Source organism: Oncorhynchus mykiss, chromosome 17, assembly GCF_057628025.1.
Source record: "Oncorhynchus mykiss isolate SJ-2025 chromosome 17, ASM5762802v1, whole genome shotgun sequence".
Taxonomy (NCBI): domain Eukaryota; kingdom Metazoa; phylum Chordata; class Actinopteri; order Salmoniformes; family Salmonidae; genus Oncorhynchus; species Oncorhynchus mykiss.
The window spans coordinates 18,848,896-18,872,231 of record NC_143038.1 but is presented as its reverse complement, the minus strand read 5'-3'; the positions used below and the strand labels follow the sequence as shown (position 1 = coordinate 18,872,231).

The 23,336-nt window shown below is 42.0% G+C and overlaps 1 protein-coding gene and 1 pseudogene across 4 annotated transcripts; both read right to left on the bottom strand.

Moving 5' to 3' along the window:
* Positions 1-1,591: 1,591 nt before the first annotated feature.
* Positions 1,592-16,996, bottom strand: LOC110493916 (casein kinase II subunit alpha). Of its 4 annotated transcripts, none has more exons than XM_036949908.2 (13): positions 16,859-16,996; positions 12,682-12,956; positions 12,381-12,492; positions 12,140-12,241; positions 11,997-12,047; positions 11,077-11,136; positions 10,681-10,764; positions 10,308-10,418; positions 9,999-10,100; positions 9,621-9,721; positions 7,725-7,873; positions 6,374-6,463; positions 1,592-4,626 (listed from the first exon to the last, which is right to left on the bottom strand). In XM_036949908.2, exons 1-13 carry the CDS (start codon positions 16,991-16,993, stop codon positions 4,508-4,510), a joined length of 1,491 nt encoding a protein of 496 aa, XP_036805803.2. In that variant the 5' UTR covers positions 16,994-16,996; the 3' UTR covers positions 1,592-4,507. The 4 variants fall into 4 exon arrangements, with proteins under 4 accessions (XP_036805803.2, XP_090061138.1, XP_036805802.2 ...); XM_090205012.1 differs by having other exon boundaries at positions 12,822-12,956; positions 16,859-16,988; XM_036949907.2 differs by having other exon boundaries at positions 12,572-12,956; positions 16,859-16,969.
* LOC118940668 (small nucleolar RNA SNORA57) lies at positions 11,526-11,682 on the bottom strand (annotated as a pseudogene).
* Positions 16,997-23,336: the final 6,340 nt, after the last annotated feature.

Below are 23,336 nucleotides of genomic sequence, written 5' to 3'. Positions count from 1 at the left end.
ATGAGATTCGAAATTGAGCTCATGTGCCTCCTGTTTCCATTGATCATCCTTGAGATGTTTCTACAACTTCATTGGAGTCCACCTGTGGTAAATTCAATTGATTGGACATGATTTGGAAAGGCGCACACACCGGTCTATATAAGCTCCCACAGTTGACAGTGCATGTCAGATCAAAAACCAAGCCATGAGGTCGAAGGAATTTCCGCCGAGCTCAGACAGGATTGTGTCGAGGCACAGATCTGGGCATGTATACCAACAAACTTCTGCAGCTTTGAAGGTTCCCAAGAACACAGCGGCCTCAATCATTCTTTAATGGAAGACATTTGGAACCACCAAGGCTCTTCCTAGAGCTGGCCATCCAGCCAAACTGAGAAAGCGGGGGAGAAGGGCCTTGGTCAGAGAGGTGACCAAGAACCCAATGGTCACTCTGACAGAGCTCTAGAGTCTCTCTGTGGAGATGGGAGAACCTTCCAGAAGGACAACCATCTCTGCAGCACCCCACCAATCAGGCCTTTATGGTAGAGTGACCAGACGGAAGCCACTCCTCCGTAAAAGGCACATGACAGCCCACTTGGAGTTTGACAAAAGGCATTTAAAGGACTCAGACCAAGAGAAACAAGAATCTCTGGTCTGATGAAACCAAGATCGAAATCTTCGACCTGAATGCCAAGCGTCACATCTGGAGGAAACCTAGCACCATCCCTATGGTGAAGCATGGTGGTGGCAGCATCATCATGCTGTGGGGATGTTTTTCCACCGGCAGGGACTGGGAGACTTGTCAAGATTGAGGGAAAGATGAACGGAGCAAAGCACAGAGAGATCCTTGATGAAAACCTGCTCTAGAGCGCTCAAGACCTGACTGGGGCAAAGGTTCACCTTTCAACAGGACAACACTAAAGCAGACAGCCAAGACAGGAGTGGCTTCTGTACAAGTCTCTGAATGTCCTTGAGTGGCCCAGCCAGAGCCCTGACTTTAAATGTATGTAGTTCTGTCTATATGTTCTGTATTATGTCATCCTGTATTGTTTCATGTTTTATTGTGGACCCCAGGAAGAGTAGCTGCTGCTTTTGCAACAGCTAATGGGGATCCTAATAAAACACCAAAATACTCAAACATCTCTGGAGACCTGAAAACAGCGGTACAGCGATGCTCCCCATCCAACCTGACAGCGCTTGAGAGGATCTGGAGAGAAGAATGGGAGAAACTCCGCAAATACAGGTGTGCCAAGCTTGTAGCGTCATACCCAAGAAGACCCGAGGCTGTAATCGCTGCCAAAGGTGCTTCAACAAAGTACTGAGTAAAAGGACGGATTACTTATGTAAATGTGAGATTTTAAAAATATTATAAATGTGTAACTGTTTCTAAAAACCTGTTTATGCTTTGTCATTATGGAGTATTGTGTGTAGATTGTTAAGAAAAACTATTTAATACAATTTAGAATAAGGTTGTAACAAAATGTGGGAAAAGGCAAGGAGTCTGAATACTTTCCAAATGCACTGTAAGTGACCTCTCAAAAGAAAAGTAAAGTAAGGAAAGTAATGTTAATAAAACCTTACAAATCAGGAGACATTGAAAAAAAAACATCTATACAGTCAGATTTACTTGATAAATAAAAGCCGTGTTTATTTACACAAATATTTTCAAAGGACATACAAATATATACAGTGAAGTAAGGACCCAAATGTTGATGTATGCATGTATTTTTCCTATATTGAGATTTCAAATGAAGAAAAAAAAAGGATGCATATGTACAGCAGGGTCTATCCTTACACAAGATGAACATTTATGGCACTAAAACGCAGAGAAAACGTTCAATACATCTTCCAGTATCTACAGTGGCAAGAAAGAATGTGAACCCTTTGGAATTATCTGGATTTCTGCATAGATTGGTCTTCAGATTTGATCTGATCTTCATCTGAGTCACAACAATAGACAAACCGTGTGCTTAAACTAATAACACAAAATATTGTATTTTTCTTGTCTATATTGAATACATAATTTAAACAATCACAGTGTAGGTTGGAATGTGAACCACTAGGTCAATGACTCCTCAAAAACTAAATGAAGTCAGGAGTCAGCTAACCTGGAGTCCACTCAATGAGACGAGATTGGAGATGTTGGTTAGCGCTGCCTTGCCCTGTAAAAAAAAAAACTCACACTCAAATTTGAGTTTGCTACTCACAAGAAGCATTGCCTGATGTGAACCATGCCCTGAACAAGAGAGATCTCAGAAGACCTAAGATTAAGAATTGTTGACTTGCATAAAGCTGGAAAGGGTTACAAAAGTATCTCTAAAAGCCTTGATGTTCATCAATCCAATGTAAGACAAATTGTCTATAAAATGGAGAAAGTTCAGCACTGTTGCTACTCTCCATCCTGCAAAGATGACTGCAAGAGCACAGCTCAGAATGCTCAATGAGGTTAAGAAGAATTCTACAATGTCAGCTAAAGACTTACAGAAATCTCTGGAACATGCTAACATCTCTGTTGACGAGTCTACGATACGTAAAACACTAAACAAGAATGGTGTTCATGGGAGGACACCATGGAAGAAGCCACTGCGGTCGGAAAAAAAACATTGCTGCACTTCTGAAGTTTGCAAAAGTGCACCTGGATTTTCTACAGCGCTACTATAAAAATATTCTGTGGACAGAAGAAACTACAGTTGAGTTGTTTGGAAGGAACACACAACACTGTGTGGAGAAAAAAGGCACAGTCCACCAACATCAAAACCTCATCCCAACTGTAAAGTATGGTGGAGGGAGCATCATGGTTTGCGGCTGCCTCGCTGCCTCAGCACGCTGTCCAGGCCCTATCATCGACGGAAAAATGAATTCCCTAGTTTTTCAAGAGATTTTGCAGGAGAATGTAAGGCTATCTGTCCGCCAATTGAAGCTCAACAGAAGTTGGGTGATGCAACAGGACAACAACCCAAAACAAAGAATGGCTTCAACAGAAGAAAATACACCTTCTGGAGTTTCCCAGTCAGAGTCCTGACCTCAACCCGATTGATATGCTGTGGCATGATCTCAAGAAAGCAATTCACACCAGACATCCCAAGAATATTGCTGAACTGAAACAGTTTTGTAAAGAGGTGGTCCAAAATTCCTCCTGACCGTTGTGCAAGTCTGATGCACAACTACAGAAAGCATTTGGTTGAGGTTAATGCTGCCAAAGGAGGATCAACCAGTTATTAAATCCAAGGGTTCACATACTCTTCCCACCCTGCACTGTGAATGAAAACTTACAACTGTTTGTGTGTTATTAGTTTAAGCAGACTGTGTGTATTGTTGTGACCAAGATTAAGATCAGATTTTATCACCAATTTATGCAGAAATCCGGGTATTTCCAAAGGGTTCACATACTTATTCTTGCCACCGTAAGTGTTAGCCAAACAGGTGATCAATCCAAGAAACGTATCCCCGAAACAAACTAAATACAAAAAGAAAACCACTCTCCTCAGGTAGCAACAGCAGATAAATACCAACACATTTCAAGCCAACTTAACCAGGACTCTGGTGCCTTCATATTCAGTTGTGATCTTATATCTAACACCATCCATATTTTCTCCACATATAACTAACTCTCCCCGAGAAAACAAATAGGTTCAGTCGGTCTCCTCTTTCTCAAGCGATTGAGTGAACATAGTTTTTCACGACTCTTAAATTAAATGAAGGAACTGCAAAGCAGCACGTTTGAGAGAAACTTTTCAAAATAACAGAACGGATAGTTTTGCCTGGCTTTCGAAGGGATCGAATGACAATACTGCCATCAAACCTTTGCCACAGTAAATTAAAACCATCCAGCACACCACGGCATTTCAGTAAAAAAAATGGAAAACTGTCAGGGAATCCTTACATCAAAAACTAGGTATCCAGTACAGTAGAAAGGCAAGACATACTATTCAGGCTGAAGTGTCATTAGGATACGTTGAGTGAGGCAGCTTCAGTGTTTCAACTCACCACTGGAGCACAGAACAGCACCAAACACTTCCAAATACTATCGGGAAGTCTTTCATAATGGTGGTATAGAGTAGTAGACTGGACTAAATATGGGAATTGCTTAAGGTGTGCTCGCCAGCGCTCGTTTGACAAGGTTGCATTAGTAAACTGCAGACTGCTCCTTTTGGTCTAAATGCTAATGTCTCTTTCCTGTTACCTTCCGATGAACTACTTGTCAGTAACGTACAAAAACAAAACGTGTTCGGGGGGAGAAACCCCCATCACCCTTGGATTCGTGACTCATTCTCAGATTGTGGACATAGCCACACACACAGCCATCAAGATTAAATAAATACCTGCATGTGTCGATTACACAGAACATTCATTTCATGTCTGGTTAACTCAAGTTCATTCAAGGAGAAACAAATAAACATTGTTCAGGCGAGATAGCCTTCAGAGGTTGGCATTCCTGGATCTCAGGGCAGTCGGACTGACTGAGTAAGTACAGATGTTGGTGCGTGCCTGCATGAGTGGCACCCATAGGTTTGCTCTCCTGGGGGTGCCATCACTGGGGGGCACTAACGGAGGCGGGCACAGGGGTGCTCAGGGCGTTGGTGGCAGCAGAGAGGACGGGCGAGCCGGTGAGGGTGCCCAGGGCAGTAGCAGCTGGCAAGGCAGATATACCTTGAGAGGAAAAAGGGGGGGGGGGGGGGGGGATTTAGCTTAACCACCTTACACCTCAGAGATAACCACGGGGTTACTTAGAAAACACTCTCCCAAGGGAGTTCTGATGATGCAGTGAGCTACAGTATAACCAGACCTGCCAACCTGGTCCAACTTTAGACGTGCATGGCAACTTGGAGATTTGTGTGCTTAGACAAACATTATGGATCACACACTGGTTCAGTTCAGTCCTCTAAAAAGGTATGTACAAAACATAAATAAAAGATTCATACTGATAAGTACAGAACATAAAATAAATATACGTTTTGTGTAATTAGCACAGATTGTATGTTTACTACATGCAGTGTAGAATGGAGTTAATTATCTATAACGTTTTTCTTTGCACACACCCCCAAGTTTAGTCTCTATAGTAGAGGAACGCTTGTCACCTCTCAAACAGGGCCAGTTCACAAGTATGGGCTTTTTAGACACGGTTCCTAATCAACACTAAAATATAAATAATTTTGAAAAGATAAAAACAAATGATCGTGTCCACACAGACCGCAAATTGGCTACACAAAACTTAAGTAGGCTACCGCAAAGGGAATCTGCCCGCTGTTTGCTAGAAGAGCCCGGTGTTTCAGCCTACGTGAAGGTCCCGATTGTGTTTCTTTGCAGCGCATACATGATTTCAGATTTTCAAACTTGATCAAATCTAGTGCAAAGGCATTTTAGAAGCATTGCTTCTATAGCTAATACCGAACGCTCATTCATTATTCACCGAGCAGTCTTCTAAACTCCCAACTCCCATTTAATGCCAAGAAGTTAGATTTCTGTCAGGTTGCGTGATCCTCGTAATGTTACGTGGAAAATACAACTAATGGTACGCAGAATTAAAATGTATATCACACTCGAACAAATGCGACCAGTTATTTTTCGCATATGCACTTAATTTCTTTCACTAGTAAATGCGAGTGAACTGCTGGCACTTTAGAGCCCACTGAATGTCCATCTTGTGTTCGCAAACGTTAGCTTGAAACAATGTGTTTACCTTTCCACAACACACAGAGTCGAGAACGGGATTTGTCCATTTGTTTACGTACAGCTGACAGTCGGCGAACTCAGCATCACAACAAACAGGAGGACGTCCAATAATAGCTACGTAAAATAATGATGTATTCATCTCCATGTCCGTTGACACAAACTTCGTACATGTCCGTGTGTTGCAGCTCAAGAATCGGGATGTTAGATTCACTCAGTGGATTTAGTTTTTATTATTGAAATGTAAAAAAAAAATATATATATATATATTTTTTTATTTTTTTAAATCAGGCTGTATTTATTTCTGTGTACTTTTAACTCGGATCTCGTACATGGACAGAGAATTGTGTAGTTGGTAGCAAAATGCATGCATGTTGGCAGGTCTGTATAACCTATGAGTTACATAAGAAAGATGACAAGGGATGCACTGGCATACTGTGAGTTTAGCTCTTAGGAAATGTATTGGATTGAATTACAGTATGTCAATTATGACAATGTGGTAACCCTTGATAGAAGATTGTCCAATTTGTGTGGACCAATATAGCCGCTTAATTCAATCTTAACACAGACCAAGTCGGCTGCTTGATTTGGTTTAATTTCCAAACTTGGCCTCCCGCAGACAAAACATCCTCCTTAACACTGAGTGATGGGAGTCTCGGGGAGTTCAGATGAGGATGCATGGGTGGGAGGGTTAGGATGATTAGGGTGTGTGTGTGTTTGCACTCACCAGTGACCGTGTTGGCTGTGCTTACAGCTGTATTTCCGCCGGGCGGGTTAGCCGACCCCGGCATGCGACCCTGGTCTTTGACAACGGTATCTTTGTGGACAAAATAACTCATTAAAAACACTGAACAACCTCTAGTCTCGAGTCCCTAGTCACTCCAAGTAGATGGTCATAAGGAACTGCAGATAACCAGTGAACTGGATCGTGTTCATTACACACAAAATTAAGGAAAGCAGAGTAAACCAAGGTGGCGCTACCTGAACGTTTCCAACATGACACGCTTGTTTTTGTTTGCCGTTGTAAAACGTTTTGCTAGTGTGCCCGAATGAACAAGACCCCGATTAGAACAAACAAAATAATCTTCTTATAGCATGACATACAGCCTACAAATGACAAACTTCCTGCTCCTTCATTACATGAAAATAACATACCTTTTAGCTGCGAGGTGCATTCAACAGAGACATTTGGTTGAGATGCCAAGTAACCACCCCAGTCATAACAAGCCTTTGATTTGTGTCAAAATACATTTGCGGGGCAGAAAAACAGCAGTTAATATTCAGGTAACTGACTAAATCAAGGAAACACCAACAAAGTGTCTTAGAGTGTGGGGCCACCACGAGCCAGAACAGCTTCAATGCTCCTTGGCGTAGATTCTACAAGTGTCTGGAACTCTATTGGTGGGATGTGACACCACTCCTCCACGGAGAAATTCAATCATTTGGTGTTTTGTTGATGGAAAAAGCTGTCTCAGGCGCCGCTTCAGAATCTCCCATAAGTGTTCAATTGGGTTGAGATCTGATGACAGACAGCATATGGTTTACATCGTTTTCATGTTCATCAAACCATTCAGTGACCACTCGTGCCCTGTGGAAGGGGGCATGGCCATGATAGCCAAAATAATGGCCTGTCCAGCATTTTCACACATGACCCAAAGCATGATAGGATGTTAATTGCTTAATTAACTCAGGAACCACACCCACTTTCAATTTACTTTGTAACCCTCATTTACTTAAGTGTTTCCATTATTTTGTCAGTTACCTGTAGGTCCATTGTCAATTTTACATCATTTTCTATTGAGTTTTAGACATTCAATTGTGCTCTGGAGTTTTCTAAACCAAAATAAAACATTTCCACCCTACTGAGAAAACTAAATCCACCGAGGGCCAAAAAAAAACATCTGCAGTATTTTGCCCACCCCTGCGATAAACCACAGGTCCCTTCCAATCTCATCAATATGGGTCCATGGTCTAATTAACCATACCCCTAACCGTAATTTTTTTTTTCACGATATAGACAATTTTGACTTTGCAGTTCGGCTAAATGTACTGGCAACTGGATCCCTCCTCGCACTTACAGTAGTAAGGGTGAGCCATGGCCTCGTGGGCGGTCAGCCGGGCCTGATGGTCATAGCGCAGCAGCTTGTCCAGGAAGTCCAGGGCCTCGGGGCTGACCAGGTGCTGGTTCTCACTGTGGACGAAGCGCTCCCACCGCTTACGAGAGTGTCTGGAAGGGGAGAGCAGGTTAGCAGCAGTGCAAAAAAACCACAAAAAAACCTATGCACAGCAGGGTCTAGGTGTTTTTTAAGGCAGGAACAACTAAAATCCCTTTCAAACTAAGACGAAACCCTTTAGCGAGGGGGGGGGCTATTTCCAGCAACAAAGCCTGTACTTTTATTTTTCTCGCCAACCGACCTAGTCATGATTGCTGCAATGTGTTTAAAAGCCTCACCAACCCCTCGGTATAAAAGTCCCCTTTCATCTTACAGTCTTTGGCATGCATTAAATCATGAACATTCTATTGTTGTTGTCCGACATCAAACTTGTTCTTGCCATTATGAAAAATGTTAAACACAAAAATGGCAGTAATGCTGAAGCGGCATTGGCGCACACTACACTGACAGGCATGTATCACATTGTTGCGCACCGAAACTCCAAGTTATCCAATCGTTCTAATACATTTGAAGCGATACCTGCATGTGGTCAACTATATGATCATTTCAACACTGTTTTGACTGGGACAGCATCAATGTCAGGTGTTTGTTTTCGCTGAATCTGTTTGGATATTTGGTTACAATTATGCTGGAGAAATGTTAGCTAGGTTGAGGTGAGTGCTGCTCGTGATCATTTTTAGTCTAGTTGGCTGTATTAGCACTAATCAGAACATGTTGCTAGCAAGTTATGTAGCTTAACACGTTTATTATTTTGCTATTCACTCACACAGTAGCCTACTCCCAACCAAAAGCTTGTGACTTGCCTGATAATCAAGCAATGTGATTTTGATTCACATAATATTTTTGTAAATTTGGTTAATTGGTCCCTGGCTGGGCAAATAAACACGTGGAGGTGGTAGCTCATCTAGTCATCCATCACTGATCAGAAACATTTAGCATGCAACAATGAAGCCTAAAATCAAGTGTAGGCCGATTGTGTCGCTCGATCGGGTACAGGCAACTCCAAAAGCCTGCAGAGGTTGTGAAATCTGAACACGAGACTCGCATGTTTTTCAAAATATAGATTGCTATTTTTTTTTTAATCACTCCCAAACAACGCAGAGTGAGGATAGGAAAAAATTAAACCTGGATCAAAAGTGACTTTCAAATTACACAGAGGTTCATTCGGGACCGATTTTCATTTTAGTTACATGATCGGAAAGAGCAGATTAAGGTTTCTCAAGCACATACAAATTCTCAAAAAGGTGTTGGCTTGGGCTCCCTTTAAAAATGTCACTTTTTTTTAAATATGACCACGGTTCAACACGATCCCGTATTTTATTGTTATATTCCATTCTATTCTTACTATAAAATATATGAGTGTTGACGTATCAGGGCAGGGGAATGTGAGTGTGTATTGTCTGCTTTAATCAACAAAATAAACTGGTGATTTAATTTGCATGGTGCTGCCATGTAGCCTATAGGCTGCACAGACCAGTAGTAATTCCAATCCATATATACTATTCTTTTAAAAACACATTTTATTCGTCTTAACTAATGAATTTCTTTGTGATGGTGTATATTCATTGGACTTATTAAAATAGACGCCCCACCCACATCTGCACACTCGTCACCGGCATGCGCACAACGGGTATAAAAAAAGTGTATTCAGGCGAGAATATGGAAAAAAATAAAATTAAAATGGGCCTGCTTGCATTTATTTTTTACAGGCAACATACCGTAAACCCTATGAGAAAGGAAGTATAAGTTTACAAACCCAGTGTAAAATAAACACACACTAGTGAAGACAGACAAACGTACCTCCCCAGAATGTCATTGAACCGAGGCTCCAGCTCAATGTTGTACTTGTCGATGTAGTCATACAGGTCTTCCGTTCCCAACACCTTGGCTATTCTTACCAACTACAAAGTCAGAAACAACATCAGGTAATTCATCTCACCTGGGGTGTATCCAGTGATGTGAAACGCTCTGAACATTGCAGATAGAAATGGAATGAATAGAGCCGACAGGATTCCCCATTGTCCCCAACATAATCATATCTGTTCTACACAGTCTATTTCTATCTGTTTGTTCTGTAACCTTACACCCTCCTAAACAGGCCCACGGTTATGTTCTTCACTGGTAATGAGTGTGACCTTTGAGACATGGTGGACAAAGTATCGGAGAGAGTGTGTTTACCTGGTCGTAGTTGTCGTGGCCGTGGAAGAAAGGCTCCTTCCTGAAGATCATGCTGGCCAACATGCAGCCCAAGCTCCACATGTCCAGACTGTAGTCATACATCTGGACGAAGACAGTGGGGGGAAAAAAAGAGAAAAAAAGTGAAGATATTTTATTTTCACATTGCCCTGTAACTATGGTGGATGAGTAACCAGCACAGCTCAGTATTGTGAAAAGGTTATCTATATGCATATATATGGGATGTACACAACAGCAAATAATATAGGCTGAGCTGGTCACACAATTCATAACAGTAGCAGGAAAACATACCTGATAGTCGACCAGAAGCTCGGGTCCTTTGAAGTAGCGAGAAGCCACTCGGACGTTGTACTCCTGTCCCGGGTGGTAGAACTCAGCCAGACCCCAGTCAATAAGGCGCAACTGGAAGAATACACAAAACAGAGGCAAGTCAATACTGAGAGAAATACAACAGGGTTGTGCTCATTAGGGCACCAAACAGAGTGAAACTGGGAGAGACTACTTGGACTTTGGGGTATTGTATTGAGGATTGTCGTGGTACAATATCCAATTTCTATTTAAACTAACCTACATATTGTAGTCACATTCAATGGATGACAAAGGTCTTGACTAGGGCGAATCAGGTAGTTATTGTGTCTCAGCCGCATTGGTTGTAAACACTCACCTTTCGGTGTTCGTGATCAATCATCACGTTGTGGGGTTTCACATCCCTGTGCATGATTCCCATGCTGTGGCAGTAGTCCAGGGCCTGCGCACAGAGCCAAGAGCCAAAATGGCCGCTGGTTAGCAACGATGAGGCTGGGGATTTACTCAACACAGTAATGCAATAAAGGCAGAAATTACAAAACAGATGTCTACCCGTCTTGGTGCACAAACATGTTGATGGAAAAGAGCTGGTATGTAACCATTGGACAAAGACAAACAAGGGGCCTATACTCTAAGCACCTGAATGTTCTTGTTTTGAGAGGGGGAAATGCTGACTCATGTCTGGCAAAGCCTCTGGGCTTCTTACACAAATTAATGGGATAGTTCACCCAAATTACAACATTACGAGACTAACCTTGAGGATTTCGAACATGTAGAACCGGATGTCATAGTCTGTCAGGGTCTGGTATAATTGCTGCAAGTAAAAACAGACGCAGTGAATCAATACAGTGATTTAACTACACCCTGAACATTACATGCAGATAGATAATGGACCTAGTGGGCCAGTAACCGAAAGGTTGGTAGATCGAATCCCCGAGCTGACAAGGTAAAAATCTGTCGTTTTGCCCCTGAACAAGGCAGTTAACCCACCGTTCCTAGGCTGTCATTGTAAATAAGAATTTGTTCTAAACTGGTTTGCCTAGTGAAATAAAAAATAAAAATAACACGCGTATAGGTCTTTGCAACCTGAACACATTATCCAATACAAAGAATTCACATATTCAAATCAAAAGCTATCAACTTGGGCATCTGACAAGTAACATTTAAGTCTATTATTAAGTAATTCAACACCAAAGTTGCTCATAGTGTACCAGCGACTGAGAATAGAACCAGAAGACAAGAAACATCCTGGCACTGAAGACATAGCATTGCACCTTTTTGTGCCTCAACACACACACACACACACACACACACACACACACACACGACTGGGGAAACAGCATGCATGCCAAGAACGAAGTTTTCACAGGGCTTTGTTTCAGAATAGAGATGTTTTACACGGTTAAGAATTAGGGTGGTATTCATTAAGTACCAAACGGAAGAAAACAGACTAAACCGGAGAGGGACTACCTGGGGTGTAATCATTAGTCCAAACAGTTGAAAATTAGAGTTTACTGGATAAATTCAGGTAGTTCCCTCCCCGTTTAGTTTGCTTCCATTTGGATCCTAGTGAATACACCCCAGAACTTGTCCAATAAGAATTTTCCGTTGCAAAACATTTTGCTGCGATGTGCATAAGACTCAGGTGTAAAAAAAACAGATGCTCTGGCTTACCTTGAAGTCAGTGTTGTTGACATGTTCAAAGACCAAGGCGGGTGTCCGAGACTGAAAGAAGAGAAAGGGTTGTTGCATCAAAGTCATGCCATGCTCTAAAAGAACAACAGCGTTTTCACACCTTTCCCGCCATTCCTACTCACCACTGGGTCTTTGACGATGTCTTTGAGGGAGATGATGTTAGGGCCCCCGCGGAGGTTCTCCAGGATCTTAATTTCACGCTTGATTTTCTTCTTCTTGACGGGCTATGAACACAAATAAAGACCAATTGTATTGATCGTCTGGGTGATTTTAATTCAACATGAATCCAATGCGAGTCTGCGTAGAATGGCAATCTATGAATCTATGATCTGAATGATGTTGATTTCTCATCGTGGCCCTTACCTTGAGTATTTTCACCACAACCTTCTCGTTGTTGGTGATGTTGATTGCTTCAAACACTTCACTGTACTTCCCGCGTCCAAGCTTCCGCACCAACTGGAAGTCATCTTGATTTCTGCGGGAATAATTGTTTTGTCAATTACACCATTCAAGGTAAATCAAATTAAACTGCAAATGACAGAAAGGGAGCAGACCTTGATCTGGCCTTGAGATTTAACATGGAATGAAGAGAAATAGTAATTTCAGACTCCTCATAATAGTTTAGCAAGCACCAATGTCGCTGTGACTTGAGTCTGGTATGTACCCCCATTCCACCACATGGGACTCGTAGTCCCAGTACTCCCTGGGCCGGTGTGTGTTGACATCGGTGTACACACGGGCCCGACTCTGCACGGGTCCTGGCATGTCCAACAGCTTGGCAGGGGAGGGGGAGGGGCCACTTACTGCAGAGAAGGACGAGGAGGGAAGAGGGAGAGGAGGGGAGGTGGGGTGGGGCCACTTCGTGACAGGACAGGGGGTAAGGGGGGTGGGGGGCTTTGGCTGTAAGCAAGGGAAGCCACCAGGGGAACCTCTGGACAGCTGAGACAACAGGGGGGGAGAGAGGGGACAAAATAAACAATGTCAGTTATATTCGTGGACCTCTATAGCTCAGTTGGTAGTGCATGGCTCTTGCAATGCCAGGATAGTGGGTTTGATTCCTGGGACCACCCATGCGTAAAATGTATGCAAGCATGAATGTAAGTCTCTTTAGATAAAAGCATCTGCTAAATGGCATATATTATTATGATTTATATTATTTGAGACCATCACCAAGGCCAGATCAAATAAGCATAATTTACATGTGCGGGAAAAAAAAAACTTCCCGAAGAACTGTATTTGATACACTGCCCATTTTGCAGGTTTTCCTACTTACAAAGCATGTAGAGAGAGGTCTGTAATTTGTTTTATCATAGGTACACTTCAACTGTGAAAGACGGAATCTAAAACAAAAATCCAGGAAATCACATTGTATGTTTTCTAAGTAATTAATTTGCATTTTATTGCATGACATAAGTATTTGATCACCTACCAACCTGTAAGAATTCCGGCTCTCACAGACCTGTTAGTTTTTCTTTAAGAAGCCTCCTGTTCTCCACTCATTACCTGTATTAACTGCACCTGTTTGAACTCGTTACCTGTATAAATAGCTTCCAACACTCTACTCAGCAAACTGGATGCAGTTTATTACAGTGCCATCCGTTTTGTCACTAAAGCACCTTATACCACCCACCACTGCGACTTGTATGCTCTAGTTGGCTGGCCCTCGCTACATATTCGTCGCCAGACCCACTGGCTCCAGGTCATCTACAAGTCCATGCTAGGTAAAGCTCCGCCTTATCTCAGTTCACTGGTCACGATGGCAACACCCATCCGTAGCACGTGCTCCAGCAGGTGTATCTCACTGATCATCCCTAAAGCCAACACCTCATTTGGCCGCCTTTCGTTACAGTTCTCTGCTGCCTGTGACTGGAACGAATTGCAAAAATCGCTGAAGTTGGAGACTTATCTCCCTCACCAACTTCAAACATCTGCTATCTGAGCAGCTAACCGAGCGCTGCAGCTGTACATAGTCTATCAGTAAACAGCCCACACATTTTTACCTACCTCATCCCCATACTGTTTTTATTTATTTACTTTTCTGCTCTTTTGCACACCAATATCTCTACCTGTACATGACCATCTGATCATTTATCACTCCAGTGTTGTTAATCTGCAAAATTGTAATTATTCGCCTACCTCCTCATGCCTTTTGCACACAATGTATATAGACTCCCCTTTTTTTTCTACTGTGTTACTGACTTGTTAATTGTTTACTCCATGTGTAACTCTGTGTTGTCTGTTCACACTGCTATGCTTTATCTTGGCCAGGTCGCAGTTGCAAATGAGAACTTGTTCTCAACTAGCCTACCTGGTTAAATAAAGGTGAAATAAAAAATAAAAAGAAATTATTTTACCTTTATTTAACTAGGCAAGTCAGTTAAGAACAAATTCTTATTTTCAATGACGGCCTAGGAACAGTTAGGTTAACTGCCTTGTTCAGGGGCAGAACGACAGATTTTTATCTTGTCAGCTTGGGGATTCGGACTTGCAACCTTTCAGTTACTAGTCCAACACTCTAACCACTAGGCTACCTGCCACCCTGCAGGATAATGGACCTATATATTTTTTAATAAGAGCATCTTTGAGAACAAACAATCAACAAAGGAAATGCTGCACAGGAAGAATTAAAAAGTCCAAGAATGATGCATTCAGGAGTATTTTTGTCATGGCATGAATTTGTTATAATGTTTGATCAATTCAGATTGCATAAGTCAAAGCAAAATGTGTAGAATTGCAGGAAATTTGCTTTAAAACTGAAAAATGTTGTCACTGCGGCCAACACGAGACCTCAAATGTTTGGTCGCCCGACCGCACCAATGGCCATGCCCAGCACCGATACCCCATTTTTTGTCCAGAAAAAAACTCTGCATCTCTTACATCCATGATCATGAATATGTTTGATGGAATTCCTCATTAACGCTGCAACTTCTTTTTTAAGACAAATAATATAGCATTTGGCTTTTTATTCTATTTTTAACTGAAAAAAAATCATTTTGTTGAGCAAAAAGTTCATAATACTCATACAGGCATGTATTGCTAAATTAAGATATCCATCCATATTTCTTGCCAATAGACCAATTTCATCTGCAATATAGTCAGTCAAGCCTTCGCTTATCTTTGCCAGCAATGGACAAACGGCCATAACGGTGGTGCCTGTCATAGATCGTGGTTCCTGTCATAGATATCCTCACTTGAGCCAACTTAACAAAGCAGTCAATGCATTTGTGGTTCAACGGTTTTACCCAGAGGCTCCTTTTACCTTGCTTTGAGATATGTGCCCGGTACATGAGCCTACACCTAGCTCTTACACCTCAGATTAGACTAGGTTTTAAGAACTGAAGTACCATCTTCTGGGATAGGCAAGAATATAAGATCTGCAACATTCACTGCACAATACTCTCACTGACTAGTGTTCATAATGTTACAACTTGTCAGCTATGTAGGACAAGGATCTCAGCTAGCTGCTGTAACTTCGATTTGTCCTCATGTCATTACAACAGAGTGCATTTTGTTCTGCCAGGAGCTGGATGTGAACCACCAAACTTCTGCACCATCAACACATGGATCTTAAAGGCAATCGTCATAGCCAACAGAGTAACGCGGGTGTCCACTACTAAGCACTTGACACAGTACCTCACCTAGCCCTGCTAGCTTCACCCAGAGTGTCTCCTTATGTGGGTGCTAGCAAGCCAACAGCATGCTAGGTAGTGCTAGGGATCAAAAGTCAATCCAGTAGGGTCTGGAAGCCATAAATGAGCTTCGATTGGTCAATCGCCCCCTGATATGGCAGAGTATTTGCACAACGTTCCGCTTTCCAACTTTAGTCCCGGCCTGTTCACGCTCCCGTGACAAATCAAATTTGATATTCCATTTAAACTGAATGGCTTGTTTCATCGCCCCCAACAGGCTAGTCAGTCTCTCCATGAGCGACAGTTGGCTTTAGATCGCAGGGAAGGTGTGATATCACCAATGTACTCCAGCAACCGGGTCAAGTTTCACACCCATCCCATTTGACCCCTTCCTACACCTCCGAACACCAGCAGCCGGGCAGAGCCCAACTGTAGATTCGGGTCACCGCACCATTTGGGTGTGAGTGTGAAAAATCGCCTGGAGTACATCACACCTTCCCTGAGGTCTAAAATCAACTGTTGCTCAATAAGTGATGGGGAGAGAACCAGTTACCACTATGTGAGCAACAGTTGCCTTTAGAATTCAGGGACGGTGTGATATTAATAGAGTGTATTCATTTCGCGGATTACGTTGCAAAACGTTAAACGAAAACCTGAGTTTCTATTGGACAAATTCTGTTTGGTTCAGAGTAAACATGCCACATGCGAGTTTCACATCCACTACATATCATAATATTATGAAGTTACACTAGCTAGTTTAATTGAAAAAATGTGGCTATTATTAGTCCCCTTCTGTAATGGATGCAATCTCTTGGGGAAAAGTGGTGTTGCTGCCCTCTGGCTAAAATACTTAACTAATGCCATGTTTAATAAGAAACGCGTCTCGTTGTATTGAGGAATAACAAAAGTGTGTTAGCCCAGTGCCCCAGATTTCAAGTAGAGCTACGAAAGTTCGCTAACGTTAATTGGCAAAAGTTTGCGAATTGAACGTGTCAGCTGTAAATTGTTATCCAATTGGATAGATACCGGTAGTCTCCCTACTCCACCATCAACCTCTCGCCCCAACTTACATGCGTAACGTTAGTAGGTAGCTAACTAGTCACCGGGTCCCACTGCTGGCTTTGCTAGCTAAATCGGTTAGTATGTCTAACTGACTGCTTATTTCATAAAATAATTTAAACCAGAGGACAAACTTCCATTGTATATAGCTACCTCGTTGATAAAATATGGGATCCAAGTGAAGGCAGGTTCGCTTTCTTTCCTCTCGCCGATGTACTTTTGTATGATTTCTGCTGTCTCAGAGACAATATGGCGGACTACCGCGAAGGGTGTAATTGCAGACTGCATTTCGGGGCGTTTTCTGATAGGGGCGTTTCATGATATCAAGTTCTAGCCATTAATGGGTATAAGGCCTTTTCTTTTAAGTGCTTTAAAAAAAAATCTACGAATAAATCTGGCCAAGGCTAGCCAGTGTGAGAGAGGGCTTGACAATGCGCTCGGGATGGAAATGGAGAAAACGTTGGAGAAGCAACAACTGTGCTGGAATGCAAACTATATATGGCCCTCAGTTCTAAAGCCATGGAGGTGGAGGATGAGGGTAGAGGACCTGAATGGTCTGCAGTGGAACTATTGTACATAGGGAGAAGAGAGCTCATGATACTGAAAGCAGTGGCACGTCTCGTAAAGAAAGCATAAAGAGGTATGAAGCAAGAGTAATAATGTGTTGGGGTGGAAAATGGTGATGGTGTTTGATGAGGAGTCGAAAGTGGTGATGGTGTTTGACGAGACCACAGGGTGTAAATGAGGCCCTATCTGACTAACCAATGGCTTAGAGAATGATAGGTGAAGTCAAACTAGCCCGGTTGATTGGAAAATATAGATTGCTCATATGTTATGGTAGTCAGACTCAGCAAGGGAAGACTATGCAAATTAAGAGCATAATGGGAAGAAGATTAAAAGCATGTCTCTGGTGCTAGGTTTAGGGGAGTCATCACTGGGGCCTAAATATCTATGTCCATAGATGATATTAAAGAAAATGTGAAAGGAGGAAGAGTGATTGAAGCCTAAAGTTTGATCAGTAGGAAAGAGGGTCAAAGAAGTGGAAGCGTGTCGGTGCTGCTGAAGTTTGAGAAGGTTTTGTCTGGAAAAGTACAGATAGGATACCTTAGTTTTGATGTCAGAGAATTTGTCCCATTCCCACTGCAGTGTTTTGAATGACAAATAATGGAATATGTAGTTGTTCAGTGTAAAGGAAAGAAAAAATGTGCCAAGTGTGGAGGGGAACATGACTTTGGTGATTGTGGGAGAAATGGGATGGTAAGTGTTGTAAATGTGGTGGGGGGGGAGCATTTGGTGGATACCAGGTGCAGAGAGAGGCTCAACGATATACACTGAACAAAACAATAAATGCAACATGTGAAGTGTTGGTCCTATGTTTCATGAGCTGAAATATAAATGTGGCGATCTGTCATTCAGGGCAGGTGGGGCAGAACCCCACCTGTTTTGACTCCCACCTGTTAAGCTTTAAAAAAAAAAATAATAATAATAATTAAAGGGTTGGTAATGTTCTCTAGCTGCACCGTGATTGGCTCAGTGTTCTGCCACTTCATGGGTACACTACGTCACCACAAAATCTTCTGGGAAAGCTCGAAAATTCCAGCCTCTAGAGTTACATTAGAAGTGTCCATCCAATAATGATCAAGGTCATTGGCCACTGATAAAATAACGTCAAATCATGTTATATCTACGTTAGCTTTGATAGGACTGTACATGTCAACATCATACTTTCAAAATCTTAGCTAGCAAGCTAGCAGTCATCATCATCATGAATCAACTTGACTATCTACTGGCAAATCCATTTAAATCCTTGTCATATGAAGAGAAATTATAGATAAAACGTATAGGTGCTCATCGGCCATTGGACATAAACATTACACAACAAGTTGGAAATCGCGAATTCAACAATGCGTGGTTTGGAAGGAATTAGTGGCTAACTGCAAGCATTGCAAAGCAATCACTAGCCTGCTATTCGGTGTAGTGTGTGTGGTCCAAGTCAGGGTTGAAGGGTCTCTTTTCCACGCTTGGCCATGCTGTCAATCCAGCATGATTTCTGCCGCATTCAAAACAACTGGAAACTCAGAACTGGGAAATCTCAGACTTCAGTGAGTTCAAGACAACTGGAAACTCTGGGAACTGTTCAAGTGAGTCCAAAAATGTATTGTATGCTGATGCATAAAGGATGTAATATGCCAGGGAGATGTATATACTGTAGCTAAGAAAGTAATAGTAAGTGTATGTTGTATAGTAAGCTGTTAGTAGCCCATGTGCATGACCCTAATAATTTGGTCCCTTTTCCTCTCATAACTTAGCGTACTGTTCTGACTTGGTGGTGCACATGTAGCCTGTAGCCTGATTTAGAGAAATATCATCATTGAATATTTTAAGAGCTTATATGCCCCTTTTATTTATCCTACGGTTCTGACTTAGTGTACAGGGAGAATACTTTATGAATGGCCCATGTTCTGAATTCTGTCGCTGTACAGTTTAAAAGTGCTGAACAAATAATCAGGGGTGTAAAGTACTTAAGTAAAAAATACTTTAAAGTACAACTTAAGTAGTTTTTTTGGTTATCTTTACTTTATTTTATTTATTTTTTTGACTACTTTTACTTTTACTTCACTACATTCCTAAAGAAAATATTGTACTTTTTACTCCATACATTTTCTCTGACAACCAAAAGTCCTTGTTACATTTTGAATGCTTAGCAGGACAGGAAAATAGTCAAATTCACACACTTATCAAGAGAACACGTGGTCATCCCTACTGCCTCTGGCTTGGCGGACTCACTAAGCACAAATGCATATTTTGTAAATAATCTCTGAGTGTTGGAGTGTCCCCCTGGCTATCCATAAATTTAAAAACCAAAAAAATGGTGCCATCTGCTTTGCTTAAGATAAGGAATTAAGGGATTTATACTTTTACTTTTGATACTTAAGTATATTTTAGCAACTACATGTACCTTTGATGCTTAAGTATATTTAAAACCAAATACTTTGACTTTTACTGAAGTAGTATTTTACTGGCTGACTTTTACTTGACCAACTTTCTATTAAGGTATCTATACTTTTACTCAAGTATGATAATTGGGTACACTTTTCCACCACTGCAAATAATTATTTGACTACGCCCGTCCTAGCTCGCTCATTAATGTCTTCATCTAAATTGCCTCTATCATGACATAAGGCGAGACCCAGATGCAGACACAGGAGGCAGATGGTTTGAGTCTTACAATGTTTATTAATCCAAAAGAAGTAGTCAAGAGAATGGTCGTGGACAGGCAAAAGGTCAAAACCAGATCAGAGTCCAGGAAGTACAGAGTGGCAGACAGGCGGGTACAGAGTCCAGAAATAGGCAAGGGTCATAACCGGGAGGACTAGAAAAAAGAGAATAACAAAAAGCAGGAGAACTGGAAAACCGCTGGTTGACTTGGAAAAACATACAAGACGAACTGGCAGAGAGAGACCGGAAACACAGGGATAAATACACTGGGGAAAATCAGCGACACCTGGAGGGGGTGGAGACAATCACAAGGACAGGTGAAACAGATCAGGGTGTGATAGCCTCTCTTAAGCCATAGTTTGTACATCTCAATTGTCAGTAGAAACCACATTTGTTTTAGCAAGTCAGCCATATCAGCAGTTTTTTTTAAAGGTGGTAAATGAGGCTGAATGAACTGTTTCACTGCCAGACAAGGCTCTGCTGATAGCCAGGTGTAGCAGTGGTAAGGTGTTGGGACAGCTTTATATAGGCAGATTGTAGGCAGCATTTGTCACTGTTATAGTGCAATTGATCTATTGTTTAGCGTTGTGATATGTAGTGGCTTTGCTGGCATGCATCCCCAAAAATGTTTGGGGTTTGCCCCACTAAGATTTACAATGCTGAAATCGTCACTGTTCCATACACACAAAAAGCTTATTTCTCTCAAATGTTGTGCACAAATTTGTTTACATCCTTGTTTGTGACCATTTCTCCTTTGCCAAGATAATCCATCCTCCTGACATGTGTGGCATATCAAGAAGATGATTAAACAGCATAATCATTACACAGGTGCACTTTGTGCTGGGGACAATAGAAGGCCACTTTAAAATATGCAGTTTTGTCATAACACATTGCTACAGATGTCTCAGGTTTTGAGGTAGCGTGCAATTGCTTGTCCACCAGAGCTGTTGCCGGAGAATTTAATATTCTACCATAAACTGCTTCCAACGTCATTTTAGAGAAGTTTGCAGTATGTCCAACCGGCCTCACAACCGCAGACCACCACTCAGCCCACGTGAGGAGTAATTTCTGTCTGTAATAAAGCACTTTTGTCGGGCAAAACTTATTCTGATTGGCTGGGCCTGGCTGCCAAGTGGGTGGGCCTATGCCCTCCAAGGCCCACCCATGGTTGCACCCCTGCCCAGTCATGTGAAATTCATAGATTAGGGCCTAATGAATTTATTTCAATTCACTGATTTCCTTCTATGAACTGTAACTCAGTAAAATCTTTGAAATTGTTGCATGTTGCGTTTCATTTTGTTCAGTATAGAATCAGTCATGATGTATCATATGCAGAGGTTGTAAGATAGATTGGTGGAACTACAGTGCGGACTGATGGAGCTTCCATGGCTTTTCCTGTACTAAGTGGACCTGGTGCTTCTGCTGATTCTGGCATGGTTTCGAGACTTGTTCGGGAATCTGGCGATCATGAATGTGCTATGTCAAAGGACCCTGATAGTCAATAAAGTTAACTTCATAGCTTTCATTGGTAAGGTTATCAACATGACTCGGGTTGTGGTAGGCAGAAGTGCCAGGTTGAAGGTGATAGTGGATATGGCAAAACAGTTATTGGGGGTAACAGATGTTACTGTCAATGGTTGTTGACATGTTGAATAATCCTACGGATGGATTGTTTCAGCATGAAAAATATAAAGTTTAATGGATTGGGGGGCTTGGGAGTTTTTTTGGGGGGGTGGGGGTAGAAGTTAGTAGTTTATTTTCTTAGTACTATAGAATTAGGCAGACATTGATCGCACACTCCAGAATAATAGGTGGCAGCATGCACCTTCAAAGTGATATCATAGAAGACAAAAAAGACAAAAGAAAGCTGCAGTCATTAGATTTTGACAATGTCAGTAAGTTCTTCCACATAAGCAACTTCTATGTCTTTGCTACTTCAAAAAATGTGTTCAATTAGACACATCATTATTTATTTAAAGGCGACATAATCTGATAGCTAGATACTGATCGGAGCTCCGGTATCAATCGTTGATAAACAAACAATCCAATTTTACTCTGTGTGGCGGCGGTTTGGCACGGCTGCGCTGTGACTAGGTCAGAGATGGTACGAGATAGTGATGGAGAAGAGTGAAGCAAGTTTGGAGCATAGTGGTACAAATCAAAGGGGGAGTAAGAAAGCGAGAGAGAAAGGGAGTAGGGGTTTCAAATCTAATTTTATTAGTCACATGCGCCGAATCCACCTTTCAGTTGAAAAATTCAAGGAGAGCCGCACACTAGGAGCTCAGATGCAATAATTTAATAACCTAATATCCAATGTTTCGACTGCTTGTCTGGTTATTAAGTTATTACTCCGCTAGCCAGCACATCTCCTAAATAGGTGTGTGTTTCTTCCGCCTCTAGAGTAGACCTTACAATCGAATGCTTACTTAAAAAAATGTGTATAACAATAAGAAATAAAAGTAACAAGTAATTAAAGAGCAGCAGTAAAATAACAATATTGAGACTATATACAGGGTCTACCGGTACAGAGTCAATGTGCGGGGGCACCGGTTAGTTGAGGTAATATGTACATGTAGGTAGAGTTATTAAAGTGACTATGCATAGATGATAACAACAGAGTAGCAGCGGTGTGTAATTTGATTAGATGTTCAGGAGTCTTATGGCTTTGGGGTAAAAGCTGTTTAGAAGCCTCTTGTACGTAGACTTGGCACTCTGGTATCGCTTGGCGTGCAGTAGTAGAGAGAACAGTCTATGACTAGGGTGGCTGGAGTCTTTGACCATTTTTAGGGCCTTCCTCTGACACAGCCTGGTATAGAGGTCCTGGATGGCAGGAAGCTTGGCCCCAGTAATTTACTGGGCCGTTCGCACTACCCTCTGTAGTGCCTTGCGGTCGGAGGACGAGCAGTTGCCATACCAGGCAGTGATGCAACCATGCTCTCGATGGTGCAGCTGTAGAACTTTTTGAGGATCTGAGGACTCGTGCCAAATCTTTTCAGTCTCCTGAGGGGGAATAGGTTTTGTCGTGCCCTCTTCACGACTGTCTTGGTGTGCTTGGACCATGTTAGTGTGTTGGTGATGTGGACACCAAGGAATTTGAAGCTGTCAACCTGCTCCACTGCAGCCACATCGATGAGAATGGAGGCGTGCTCGGTCCTCTTTTTCCTGTTGTCCACAATCATCTCCTTTGCCTTGATCACATTGAGGGAGAGGTTGTTGTCCTTGCAGTCACACGGTCAGGTTTCTGACCTCCCTACATACTGACTTTTCATCTGATGTACAACACAAGAGTCAATCTCTCCCTACTAGTATCTGGATGAAAAGGAACCACACACACGCCACTCCATTTTGTCCTGCCTACATCGCTATTTGTGTATAAGGTATTTTGCTACACAATTCACATGGACTGAATTCA

Coding starts and splice junctions, on each gene's coding strand:
- LOC110493916 (XM_036949908.2), bottom strand. CDS start 16,993: ATGCAGTCTGCAATTACACCCTTCGCGGTAGTCCGCCATATTGTCTCT. Junction 12,048..12,139: donor ACATCGTCAAAGACCCAGTG/GTGAGTAGGAAT, acceptor CTCTTCTTTCAG/TCTCGGACACCCGCCTTGGT. Junction 11,137..11,996: donor TCAACAACACTGACTTCAAG/GTAAGCCAGAGC, acceptor TTTTACTTGCAG/CAATTATACCAGACCCTGAC.